At 48.5% G+C, this 14361-nt stretch overlaps 1 protein-coding gene across 1 annotated transcript in view; it reads left to right on the plus strand.

The window, feature by feature from the left end:
* LOC311117681 (unconventional myosin-X-like) overlaps positions 1-14074 on the plus strand; it is a gene marked incomplete at both ends in the record, with an annotated part of 51606 nt that extends 37532 nt beyond the window's left edge. Inside the window, 2 exons of the mRNA XM_084192611.1 lie at positions 9327-9407; positions 13946-14074. Of these exons, the coding sequence (XP_084048737.1) occupies positions 9327-9407; positions 13946-14074 (210 nt within the window). The remainder of the gene's footprint in view (positions 1-9326; positions 9408-13945) is intronic.
* Between the last annotated feature and the right edge of the window lie 287 nt (positions 14075-14361).

A 14361-nucleotide genomic window follows, 5' to 3' on the forward strand; every position in this document is an offset into this window, starting at 1 on the left:
AGCTCTCAGTTCAGGGTGAGAACCACTATCCATAACCCCTAACCCACCGTCAGCTCTCAGTTCAGAGTGAGAACCACTATCCATAACCCCTGACCCCTAACCCACCGTCAGCTCTCAGTTCAGGGTGAGAACCACTATCCATAACCCCTGACCCACCGTCAGCTCTCAGTTCAGAGTGAGAACCACTATCCATAACCCCTGACCCCTAACCCACCGTCAGCTCTCAGTTCAGAGTGAGAACCACTATCCATAACCCCTGACCTCTGACCCTAACCCACCGTCAGCTCTCAGTTCAGGGTGAGAACCACTATCCATAACCCCTAACCCACCGTCAGCTCTCAGTTCAGGGTGAGAACCACTATCCATAACCCCTGACCTCTGACCCTAACCCACCGTCAGCTCTCAGTTCAGAGTGAGAACCACTATCCATAACCCCTGACCCCCAACCCACCGTCAGCTCTCAGTTCAGGGTGAGAACCACTATCCATAACCCCTAACCCACCGTCAGCTCTCAGTTCAGAGTGAGAACCACTATCCATAACCCCTGACCTCTGACCCTAACCCACCGTCAGCTCTCAGTTCAGGGTGAGAACCACTATCCATAACCCCTAACCCACCGTCAGCTCTCAGTTCAGGGTGAGAACCACTATCCATAACCCCTGACCCCTAACCCACCGTCAGCTCTCAGTTCAGAGTGAGAACCACTATCCATAACCCCTGACCCTAACCCACCGTCAGCTCTCAGTTCAGAGTGAGAACCACTATCCATAACCCCTGACCCCTAACCCACCGTCAGCTCTCAGTTCAGGGTGAAAACCACTATCCATAACCCCTGACCCTAACCCACCGTCAGCTCTCAGTTCAGGGTGAGAACCACTATCCATAACCCCTGACCTCTGACCCTAACCCACCGTCAGCTCTCAGTTCAGGGTGAGGACCACTATCCATAACCCCTAACCCACCGTCAGCTCTCAGTTCAGGGTGAGAACCACTATCCATAACCCCTGACCTCTGACCCTAACCCACCGTCAGCTCTCAGTTCAGGGTGAGGACCACTATCCATAACCCCTAACCCACCGTCAGCTCTCAGTTCAGGGTGAGAACCACTATCCATAACCCCTAACCCACCGTCAGCTCTCAGTTCAGGGTGAGAACCACTATCCATAACCCCTAACCCACCGTCAGCTCTCAGTTCAGGGTGAGAACCACTATCCATAACCCCTGACCTCTAATCCTAACCCACCGTCAGCTCTCAGTTCAGGGTGAGAACCACTATCCATAACCCCTAACCCACCGTCAGCTCTCAGTTCAGAGTGAGAACCACTATCCATAACCCCTGACCTCTGACCCTAACCCACCGTCAGCTCTCAGTTCAGAGTGAGAACCACTATCCATAACCCCTGACCCCTAACCCACCGTCAGCTCTCAGTTCAGGGTGAGAACCACTATCCATAACCCCTGACCTCTGACCCTAACCCACCGTCAGCTCTCAGTTCAGGGTGAGAACCACTATCCATAACCCCTAACCCACCGTCAGCTCTCAGTTCAGGGTGAGAACCACTATCCATAACCCCTAACCCACCGTCAGCTCTCAGTTCAGAGTGAGAACCACTATCCATAACCCCTGACCCCTAACCCACCGTCAGCTCTCAGTTCAGAGTGAGAACCACTATCCATAACCCCTGACCTCTGACCCTAACCCACCGTCAGCTCTCAGTTCAGAGTGAGAACCACTATCCATAACCCCTAACCCACCGTCAGCTCTCAGTTCAGAGTGAGAACCACTATCCATAACCCCTGACCTCTGACCCTAACCCACCGTCAGCTCTCAGTTCAGGGTGAGAACCACTATCCATAACCCCTGACCTCTGACCCTAACCCACCGTCAGCTCTCAGTTCAGGGTGAGAACCACTATCCATAACCCCTGACCCTAACCCACCGTCAGCTCTCAGTTCAGGGTGAGAACCACTATCCATAACCCCTGACCTCTGACCCTAACCCACCGTCAGCTCTCAGTTCAGGGTGAGAACCACTATCCATAACCCCTAACCCACCGTCAGCTCTCAGTTCAGGGTGAGGACCACTATCCATAACCCCTGACCTCTGACCCTAACCCACCGTCAGCTCTCAGTTCAGGGTGAGAACCACTATCCATAACCCCTGACCCCTAACCCACCGTCAGCTCTCAGTTCAGGGTGAGGACCACTATCCATAACCCCTGACCTCTGACCCTAACCCACCGTCAGCTCTCAGTTCAGAGTGAGAACCACTATCCATAACCCCTAACCCACCGTCAGCTCTCAGTTCAGGGTGAGGACCACTATCCATAACCCCTAACCCACCGTCAGCTCTCAGTTCAGGGTGAGAACCACTATCCATAACCCCTGACCCACCGTCAGCTCTCAGTTCAGGGTGAGAACCACTATCCATAACCCCTGACCTCTGACCCTAACCCACCGTCAGCTCTCAGTTCAGGGTGAGGACCACTATCCATAACCCCTAACCCACCGTCAGCTCTCAGTTCAGAGTGAGAACCACTATCCATAACCCCTGACCCTAACCCACCGTCAGCTCTCAGTTCAGGGTGAGAACCACTATCCATAACCCCTGACCCCTAACCCACCGTCAGCTCTCAGTTCAGGGTGAGAACCACTATCCATAACCCCTGACCCACCGTCAGCTCTCAGTTCAGGGTGAGAACCACTATCCATAACCCCTGACCCCTAACCCACCGTCAGCTCTCAGTTCAGGGTGAGAACCACTATCCATAACCCCTAACCCACCGTCAGCTCTCAGTTCAGGGTGAGAACCACTATCCATAACCCCTGACCCACCGTCAGCTCTCAGTTCAGGGTGAGAACCACTATCCATAACCCCTGACCCCTAACCCACCGTCAGCTCTCAGTTCAGGGTGAGAACCACTATCCATAACCCCTAACCCACCGTCAGCTCTCAGTTCAGGGTGAGAACCACTATCCATAACCCCTGACCCACCGTCAGCTCTCAGTTCAGGGTGAGAACCACTATCCATAACCCCTGACCCCTAACCCACCGTCAGCTCTCAGTTCAGGGTGAGAACCACTATCCATAACCCCTAACCCACCGTCAGCTCTCAGTTCAGGGTGAGAACCACTATCCATAACCCCTGACCTCTGACCCTAACCCACCGTCAGCTCTCAGTTCAGGGTGAGGACCACTATCCATAACCCCTAACCCACCTGATGGAATCCTCTTGGCTATTATATGATAGGTATTGTCTTGACTTCCCCTTGGAGTAGTCTATTATATGATAGGTGTCTTGACTTCCCCTTGGAGTAGTCTATTATATGATAGGTATTGTCGTGACTTCCCCTTGGAGTAGTCTATTATATGATAGGTATTGTCTTGACTTCCCCTTGGAGTAGTCTATTATATGATAGGTGTCTTGACTTCCCCTTGGAGTAGTCTATTATATGATAGGTGTCGTGACTTCCCCTTGGAGTAGTCTATTATATGATAGGTATTGTCTTGACTTCCCCTTGGAGTAGTCTATTATATGATTGGTATTGTCTTGACTTCCCCTTGGAGTAGTCTATTATATGATAGGTGTCTTGACTTCCCCTTGGAGTAGTCTTTTATATGATAGGTGTCTTGACTTCCCCTTGGAGTAGTCTATTATATGATTGGTATTGTCTTGACTTCAATCAATCAATCAATCAAATCAGCAGATGTCACAAAGTGCTATACAGAAACCCAGCCTTAACCCCAAACAGCAAGCAATGCAGATGTAGAAGCACGGTGGCTAGCAAAAACTCCCTAGAAAGGCAGGAACCTAGGAAAGAACCAGACTCTGAGGGGTGCCCAGTCCCCTTCTGGCTGTGCCGGGTGGAGATTATAACAGTACATGGCCATTAAGGCCAGATTTTTCTCCCAAGATGTTCAAACGTTCATAGATGACCAGCAGGGTCAAATAATAATCACAGTGGTTGTAGAGGTTGCAACAGGTCAGTACATCAGGAGTAAACGTCACTTGGCTTTTCATAGCCGGGCATTTAGAGGTTGAAATAGCAGGTGCGGTAGAGAGAGAGAGTTTAAAACAGCAGGTCTGGGACAAGGTAGCACGTCCAGTGAACAGGTCAGGGTTCCATAGCCGCAGACAGAAGAGTGGAAACTGGAGCAGCAGCACGACCAGGTGGACTGGGGACAGCCAGGAGTCATCAGGCCAGGTAGTCCTGAGGAATGGTCCTAGGGCTCAGGTCCTCCGGGATGGGAGGGAGAGATATATACAGTGGGGAAAAAAGGATTTAGTCAGCCACCAATTGTGCAAGTTCTCCCACTTAAAAAGATGAGAGAGGCCTGTAATTTTCATCATAGGTACACGTCAACTATGACAGACAAATAGAGAGAAAAAATTCCAGAAAATCACACTGTATGATTTTTTATGAATTTATTTGCAAATTATGGTGGAAAATAAGTATTTGGTCACTTACAAACAAGCAAGATTTCTGGCTCTCACAGACCTGTAACTTCTTCTTTAAGAGGCTCCTCTGTCCTCCACTCGTTACCTGTATTAATGGCACCTGTTTGAACTTGTTATCAGTATAAAAGACACCTGTCCACAACCTCAAACAGTCACACTCCGAACTCCACTATGGCCAAGACCAAAGAGCTGTCAAAGGACACCAGAAACAAAATTGTAGACCTGCACCAGGCTGGGAAGACTGAATCTGCAATAGGTAAGCAGCTTGGTTTGAAGAAATCAACTGTGGGAGCAATTATTAGGAAATGGAAGACATACAAGACCACTGATAATCTCCCTCGATCTGGGGCTCCACGCAAGATCTCACCCCGTGGGGTCAAAATGATCACAAGAACGGTGAGCAAAAATCCCAGAACCACACGGGGGGACCTAGTGAATGACCTGCAGAGAGCTGGGACCAAAGTAACAAAGCCTACCATCAGTAACACACTACGCCGCCAGGGACTCAAATCCTGCAGTGCCAGACGTGTCCCCCTGCTTAAGCCAGTACATGTCCAGGCCCGTCTGAAGTTAGCTAGAGTGCATTTGGATGATCCAGAAGAGGATTGGGAGAATGTAAAATGGTCAGATGAAACCAAAATATAACTTTTTGGTAAAAACTCAACTCGTCGTGTTTGGAGGACAAAGAATGCTGAGTTGCATCCAAAGAACACCATACCTACTGTGAAGCATGGGGGTGGAAACATCATGCTTTGGGGCTGTTTTTCTGCAAAGCGACCACGACGACTGATCCGTGTAAAGGAAAGAATGAATGGGGCCATGTATCGTGAGATTTTGAGTGAAAACCTCCTTCCATCAGCAAGGGCATTGAAGATGAAACGTGGCTGGGTCTTTCAGCATGACAATGATCCCAAACACACCACCCGGGCAACGAGGAGTGGCTTCGTAAGAAGCATTTCAAGGTCCTGGAGTGGCCTAGCCAGTCTCCAGATCTCAACCCCATAGAAAATCTTTGGAGGGAGTTGAAAGTCCGTGTTGCCCAGCGACAGCCCCAAAACATCACTGCTCTAGAAGAGATCTGCATGGAGGAATGGGCCAAAATACCAGCAACAGTGTGTGAAAACCTTGTGAAGACTTACAGAAAACGTTTGACCTGTGTCATTGCCAACAAAGGGTATATAACAAAGTATTGAGAAACGTTTGTTATTGACCAAATACTTATTTTCCACCATAATTTGCAAATAAATTCATTTAACATCCTACAATGTGATTTTCTGGATTTTTTTTTCTAATTTTGTCTGTCATAGTTGACGTGTACCTATGATGAAAATTACAGGCCTCTCTCATCTTTTTAAGTGGGAGAACTTGCACAATTGGTGGCTGACTAAATACTTTTTTCCCCACTGTACAGTTGAAGTCTGAAGTTTACATACACTTAGGTTGGAGTCATTAAATCTCGTTTTTCAACCACTCCACAAATTTCTTGTTAACAAACTATAGTTTTGGCAAGTCGGTTAGGACATCTGCTTTGTGAATGACACAAGTAATTTTTCCAGCAATTGTTTACAGACAGATTATTTCACTTATAATTCACTGTATCACAATTCCAGTGGGTCAGAAGTTTACATACACTAAGTTGACTGTGCCTTTAAACAGCTTGGAAAATTCCAGAAAATGATGTCATGGCTTTAGAAGCTTCTGATAGGCTAAATGACATCATATGAGTCAATTGGAAGTGTACCTGTGGATGTATTTCAAGGCCTACCTTCAAACTCAGTGCTTCTTTGCTTGACATCATGGGAAAATCAAAAGAAATCAGCCAAGACCTCAGGAAAAAACTCCTGAAGGTACCACGTTCATCGGTACAGAAAACAGTACGCAAGTATAAACACCATGGGACCACGCAGCCGTCATACCGCTCAGGAAGGAGACGCATTCTTTCTGCTAGAGATGAATGTGCTTTGGTGCGAAAAGTGCAAATCAATCCCAGAACAACAGCAATGGACCTTGTGAAGATGCTGGAGGAAACAGGTACACAAGTATTTATAGCCACAATAAAACAAGTCCTATATCGACATAACCCGAAAGGCCGCTCAGCAAGGAAGAAGCCACTGCTCCAAAACCGCCATAAAAAAGCCCGACTACAGTTTGCAACTGCACATGGGGCCAAAGATCGTACTTTTTGGAGAAATGTCCTCTGGTCTGATGAAACAAAAATAGAACTGTTTGGCCATAATGACCATCGTTATGTTTGGAGGAAAAAGGCGGATGCTTGCAAGCAGAAGAACACCATCCCAACCATGAAGCATGGGGGTGCTTTGCTGCAGGAGGGACTGGTGCACTTCACAAAATAGATGGCATCATGAGGAAGGAAAATTACGTGGATATATTGAAGCAACATCTCAAGACATCAGTCAGGAAGTGAAAGCTTGGTCGCAAATGGGTGTTCCAAATGGACAATGACCCCAAGCATACTTCCAAAGTTGTAGCAAAATGGCTGAAGGACAACAAAGTCAAGGTATTGGAGTGGCCATCACAAAGCCCTGACCTCAATCCTATAGAACATTTGTGGGCAGAACTGAAAAAGTGTGTGCGAGCAAGGATGCCTACAAACCTGACTCAGTTACACCAGCTCTATCAGGAGGAATGGGCCAGAATTCACCCAACTTATTGTGGGAAGCTTGTGGAAGGCTACCCGAAACATTTGACCCAAGTTAAAGAATTTAAAGGCAATGCTACCAAATACTAATTGAGTGAATGTAAACTTCTGACCCACTGGGAATGTAATCCCGTGTAGCTCAGTTGGTAGAGCATTGCGTTTGCAACGCCAGGGTTGTGGGTTCGATTCTCACGGGGGGCCAGTATGAAAATGCTAAATGTCTGCTAAATGACTAAAAATGTAAAATGTGATGAACTAAATAAAAGCTGAAATAAATCATTCTCTCTACTATTATTCTGACATTTCACATTCTTAATATAAAGTGGTGATCCTAACTGACCTAAAACAGTGAATTTTTACTAGGATTAAATGTCAGGAATTGTGAAAAACTGAGTTTAAATGTATTTGACTAAGGTGTATGTAAACTTCCGACTTCAACTGTATAAGTGAATTTGTCCCAATACTTTTGGTCCCCTAAAATGGGGGGACTATGTACATAAAGTGCTGTAATGCTGTAATGAAATGTTGGATGAAAATCCCCTCAGATTAAAACTGACGGTTTGCACTTTAACTCCAAAATAACACAATACATCATTTACCATTCATTTCTACCATTCATAGTCTGTACTTTAACCTCACAGTCATTGTATCATTTCCAATCCAAAGTGCTGGAGTACAGAGCCAAAACAACAACAAATGTGTCTTTGTCCCAATACTGTTGGAGAGCACTGTATATAAACCACGCCCCTCTGCAAACATGCCTTCTCCGATGTTGGTTACAAGGCGGTACTTGTTTAAATATGGTAAGAGAATATCATGTTACCATTGGTGTATTGAAATGAGAGAGTTAGGGTGATGTCACCCTATCCCGTTAGTAATCCCGCCTCCTGAATCCAAGTGTTTGACACGGGGGAGGGGACCAGTAACTTTATGATCAAACTTTATCAATGTAGAAGCAACAGTAATTTTTTATACTTTGGTCATCATACTTAGATCTGGTTTCATCATTGTGACTGTTCATGACCTTTAAAACACATCACGTCACAAAACCCTCCAGGGGACCATGACACAATGTGTTGTTGTGTTTGTGATCCTGTATCTATATCTAGAAGTGTTGTTCTGTTTGTGATCCTGTATCTATATCTAGAAGTGTTGTTGTGTTTGTGATCCTGTATCTATATCTAGAAGTGTTGTTGTGTTTGTGATTCTGTATCTATATCTAGAAGTGTTGTTGTGTTTGTGATTCTGTATCTATATCTAGAAGTGTTGTTGTGTTTGTGATAATAATAATAATAATATGCCATTTAGCAGACGCTTTTATCCAAAGCGACTTACAGTCATGCGTGCATACATTTTTGTGTATGGGTGGTCCCGGGGATCGAACCCACTACCTTGGCGTTTCAAGCGCCGTGCTCTACCAGCTGAGCTACAGAGGACCACGTGATCCTGTATCTATATCTAGAAGTGTTGTTGTGTTTGTGATTCTGTATCTATATCTAGAAGTGTTGTTGTGTTTGTGATCCTGTATCTATATCTAGAAGTGTTGTTGTGTTTGTGATTCTGTATCTATATCTAGAAGTGTTGTTGTGTTTGTGATCCTGTATCTATATCTAGAAGTGTTGTTGTGTTTGTGATTCTGTATCTATATCTAGAAGTGTTGTTGTGTTTGTGATCCTGTATCTATATCTAGAAGTGTTGTTGTGTTTGTGATCCTGTATCTATATCTAGAAGTGTTGTTGTGTTTGTGATCCTGTATCTATATCTAGAAGTGTTGTTGTGTTTGTGATCCTGTATCTATATCTAGAAGTGTTGTTGTGTTTGTGATTCTGTATCTATATCTAGAAGTGTTGTTGTGTTTGTGATCCTGTATCTATATCTAGAAGTGTTGTTGTGTTTGTGATTCTGTATCTATATCTAGAAGTGTTGTTGTGTTTGTGATTCTGTATCTATATCTAGAAGTGTTGTTGTGTTTGTGATCCTGTATCTATATCTAGAAGTGTTGTTGTGTTTGTGATTCTGTATCTATATCTAGAAGTGTTGTTGTGTTTGTGATCCTGTATCTATATCTAGAAGTGTTGTTGTGTTTGTGATCCTGTATCTATATCTAGAAGTGTTGTTGTGTTTTGTGATCCTGTATCTATATCTAGAAGTGTTGTTGTGTTTGTGATCCTGTATCTATATCTAGAAGTGTTGTTGTGTTTCTGCAGGACTCTCTCCATTCCTTGATGAACACTCTGAGTGCCTCCAACCCTTTCTTCGTGCGCTGCATCAAACCCAACATGGACAAGGTGGGTCATTCAGTATTCATCACAACCACCAGCTGAACTGGAACTAGTCTGTTACTGTTCACTCATAGCAGCTTGAGTCCAGATCAGAGAAAAGCCAGATCAGAGAAAAGCCAGATCAGAGAAAAGCCAGATCAGATAAAAGCCATATCTATGTTCTATTCATAGTTCTCCTGCTGTCTTGCCCATGTACCCTCAGTGTGATTCTACTCTATACAACGCTGAGAGTGTAGGAGCCATTTTGATAGTATGTCTATAGACTTTAGAAACACAACAGAGAGTCAGAGGAGATAGGAGGGACGGTGGCTCGCTGATGTTTCAGTTGGCGGCTATCTCTTCAGTGTGATCCTCATGTTCCCTATGTAGTACACTACTTTTGACCAGGGTCCATAAGGTGCCATTTTGGACTCATCCTTTGATACAGTTAGGAGCAGCAGGACAGAATGGACAGTTAGGAGCAGCAGGACAGAGAGGACAGTTAGGAGCAGCAGGACAGAGAGGACAGTTAGGAGCAGCAGGACAGAGAGGACAGTTAGGAGCAGCAGGACAGAGAGGACAGTTAGGAGCAGCAGGACAGAATGGACAGTTAGGAGCAGCAGGACAGAGAGGACAGTTAGGAGCAGCAGGACAGAGAGGACAGTTAGGAGCAGCAGGACAGAGAGGACAGTTAGGAGCATCAGGACAGAGAGGACAGTTAGGAGCAGCAGGACAGAGAGGACAGTTAGGAGCAGCAAGACAGAGTGGACAGTTAGGAGCAGCAGGACAGAGAGGACAGTTAGGAGCAGCAAGACAGAGTGGACAGTTAGGAGCAGCAGGACAGAGAGGACAGTTAGGAGGAGCAGGACAGAATGGACAGTTAGGAGCAGCAGGACAGAGAGGACAGTTAGGAGCAGCAGGACAGAGTGGACAGTTAGGAGTAGCAGGACAGAGAGGACAGTTAGGAGCAGCAGGACAGAGAGGACAGTTAGGAGTAGCAGGACAGAGTGGACAGTTAGGAGCAGCAGGACAGAGTGGACAGTTAGGAGCAGCAGGACAGAGAGGACAGTTAGGAGCAGCAGGACAGAGAGGACAGTTAGGAGCAGCAGGACAGAGAGGACAGTTAGGAGCAGCAGGACAGAGAGGACAGTTAGGAGCAGCAGGACAGAGAGGACAGTTAGGAGCAGCAGGACAGAGTGGACAGTTAGGAGCAGCAGGACAGAGAGGACAGTTAGGAGCAGCAGGACAGAGAGGACAGTTAGGAGCAGCAGGACAGAGTGGACAGTTAGGAGCAGCAGGACAGAGAGGACAGTTAGGAGCAGCAGGACAGAGAGGACAGTTAGGAGCAGCAGGACAGAATGGACAGTTAGGAGCAGCAGGACAGAGAGGACAGTTAGGAGCAGCAGGACAGAGAGGACAGTTAGGAGCAGCAGGACAGAGAGGACAGTTAGGAGCAGCAGGACAGAGTGGACAGTTAGGAGCAGCAGGACAGAGAGGACAGTTAGGAGCAGCAGGACAGAGAGGACAGTTAGGAGCAGCAGGACAGAGTGGACAGATAGGAGCAGCAGGACAGAATGGACAGTTAGGAGCAGCAGGACAGAGAGGACAGTTAGGAGCAGCAGGACAGAGAGGACAGTTAGGAGCAGCAGGACAGAGAGGACAGTTAGGAGCAGCAGGACAGAGAGGACAGTTAGGAGCAGCAGGACAGAGTGGACAGTTAGGAGCAGCAGGACAGAGAGGACAGTTAGGAGCAGCAGGACAGAATGGACAGTTAGGAGCAGCAGGACAGAGAGGACAGTTAGGAGCAGCAGGACAGAATGGACAGTTAGGAGCAGCAGGACAGAGAGGACAGTTAGGAGCAGCAGGACAGAGAGGACAGTTAGGAGCAGCAGGACAGAGAGGACAGTTAGGAGCAGCAGGACAGAGAGGACAGTTAGGAGCAGCAGGACAGAGAGGACAGTTAGGAGCAGCAGGACAGAGAGGACAGTTAGGAGCAGCAGGACAGAGTGGACAGTTAGGAGCAGCAGGACAGAGAGGACAGTTAGGAGCAGCAGGACAGAGAGGACAGTTAGGAGCAGCAGGACAGAGAGGACAGTTAGGAGCAGCAGGACAGAGTGTTCTGAGTCTTCTAAGGCCTACATTCAATCAGATCAAGCGTTAACCGGGCAACAGCCGACACCCACATAGCTGATGTTTCGGCGGTGTCGGAGGTGGACCTGTGTTGGGGCATTGTCACGTAGCTCACCCGCCCCACTCCTCATTAGAAGTTCAGAATTGATAAAGTGTAGGATAAATAGATATGGCAATGTCAGCTTTAGCTATAATGCCAGGACACGCCAAAACAATCACTATGCTGTCTGCTGGTAGAATAGAGCCCTGAGTGTTCCGGGGCCTTCCATGGTTCTGCGAGGGCTCTCTTTGTGCCTCTGTAACAACGCCCCTCTGCCAGGACATTCCTCCAGCCCAGGTCAGAGGTCAGGGGTTAGGGGTTAGGGTTGGCCCGCAACAGCTGCAGTTGGTTGTGTGTGGGCCATTGTTGCCCTACTGACCTGCTGACTGCTGCTGTGGAGGGAGGGAGGGAGAGAGGGAGGGAGGGAGGGAGGGAGGGAGGGAGGGAGGGAGGGAGGGAGGGAGGGAGGAGAGGGAGGGAGGGAGGGAGGAGAGGGAGGGGAGGGAGGGAGGGAGGGAGGGAGGGAGGGAGGGAGGAGAGGGAGGGAGGGAGGGAGGAGAGGGAGGGGATGGAGGGAGGGAGAGAGGGAGGAGAGGGAGGGAGGGAGGAGAGGGAGGGAGGGAGGGAGGAGAGGGAGGGAGGGAGGAGAGGTCAGCAGGGGTCTCGGCTGCAGCAGATGGCTCCACTATGTCTCCTCCCTATCACAGAGCAGTGGAAAACAAAACAACTTTCTTATTGACATTTAACACATAATGAAGTGCATTGCCAATAGATTAATTTCCTTCTGTAACTGGCACAAGGCTTTCATGGTTAACAAGGCTAGCATGATCACTGTTCTCCTTGTCCTCTGAGAGGTTAGGGTTACAGAGGCACATGGTGGTGGCCCCTTGCCAGAGTCCCCAGCGCCAAGCACTACCATGTCTCACCTTGTCCCCTGTCCCTGTCCCTGGCATGGCAGCGCAATCCCTCTCTCTTGTCCCCTGTCCCTGGCATGACAGCATTCCCTCTCTCTTGTCCCCTGTCCCTGTCCCTGGCATGACAGCATTCCCTCTCTCTTGTCCCCTGTCCCTGTCCCTGGCATGGCAGCATTCCCTCTCTCTTGTCCCCTGTCCCTGTCCCTGGCATGACAGCAATCCCTCTCTCTTGTCCCCTGTCCCTGTCCCTGGCATGACAGCATTCCCTCTCTCTTGTCCCCTGTCCCTGTCCCTGGCATGGCAGCAATCCCTCTCTCTTGTCCCCTGTCCCTGGCATGACAGCATTCCCTCTCTCTTGTCCCCTGTCCCTGTCCCTGGCATGACAGCAATCCCTCTCTCTTGTCCCCTGTCCCTGTCCCTGGCATGACAGCATTCCCTCTCTCTTGTCCCCTGTCCCTGGCATGACAGCATTCCCTCTCTCTTGTCCCCTGTCCCTGTCCCTATGCATGACAGCATTCCCTCTCTCTTGTCCCCTGTCCCTGGCATGACAGCATTCCCTCTCTCTTGTCCCCTGTCCCTGGCATGACAGCATTCCCTCTCTCTTGTCCCCTGTCCCTGTCCCTATGCATGACAGCATTCCCTCTCTCTTGTCCCCTGTCCCTGTCCCTGGCATGACAGCATTCCCTCTCTCTTGTCCCCTGTCCCTGGCATGACAGCATTCCCTCTCTCTTGTCCCCTGTCCCTGGCATGACAGCATTCCCTCTCTCTTGTCCCCTGTCCCTGTCCCTGGCATGACAGCATTCCCTCTCTCTTGTCCCCTGTCCCTGTCCCTGGCATGGCAGCATTCCCTCTCTCTTGTCCCCTGTCCCTTTCCCTATGCATGACAGCATTCCCTCTCTCTTGTCCCCTGTCCCTGTCCCTGGCATGACAGCATTCCCTCTCTCTTGTCCCCTGTCCCTGGCATGACAGCATTCCCTCTCTCTTGTCCCCTGTCTCTGTCCCTGGCATGACAGCATTCCCTCTCTCTTGTCCCCTGTCCCTGGCATGACAGCATTCCCTCTCTCTTGTCCCCTGTCCCTGTCCCTGGCATGGCAGCAATCCCTCTTCCTTCTCCCCTCCCTTGTCCTCCCCCAATCCCTCTTCCTTCTCCCCTCCCTTGTCCTCCCCCAATCCCTCTTCCTTCTCCCCTCCCTTGTCCTCCCCCAATCCCTCTCCCTTCTCCCCTCCCTTGTCCTCCCCCAATCCCTCTCCCTTCTCCCCTCCCTTGTCCTCCCCCAATCCCTCTCCCTTGAAGATGCAGGCGATGTTAACACCATAAGGTGCTGGTATAAATGAGTACCAGTGTAGTCAGCATGTTGTTGTGTCACCTTGGTGACAGCCTGCTTATGTCCAGTGTAGTTAGCATGTTGTTGTGTCACCTTGGTGACAGCCTGCTTATGTTACCTGACACTTGTTGTTGTTGTTGTTTTTGTGTTCCTCAGAATGCCAACATGTTTGACCCAGAAGTGGTCTTGAACCAGCTGAGGTATTCTGGGATGTTGGAGACAGTGAAGATCCGCAGGGCTGGGTTTCCTGTCCGCAGGACCTTTACAGACTTCTACAGCAGGTGAGAAAAACAGACCGTAATAACTAGAAGATACAGAAAACATACAGTATATTGGACCTACACACTGACACTGAACAGGATATTGGACCTACACACTGAACAGGATATTGGACCTACACACTGACACTGAACAGTATATTGGACCTACACACTGAACAGGATATTGGACCTACACACTGACACTGAACAGTATATTGGACCTACACACTGACACTGAACAGTATATTGGACCTACACACTGAACAGGATATTGGACCTACACACTGAACAGTATATTGGACCTACACACTG

This window comes from Coregonus lavaretus (genome assembly GCF_964263955.1).
Source record: "Coregonus lavaretus genome assembly, contig: HAP1_SCAFFOLD_2174, whole genome shotgun sequence".
NCBI lineage: Eukaryota > Metazoa > Chordata > Actinopteri > Salmoniformes > Salmonidae > Coregonus > Coregonus lavaretus.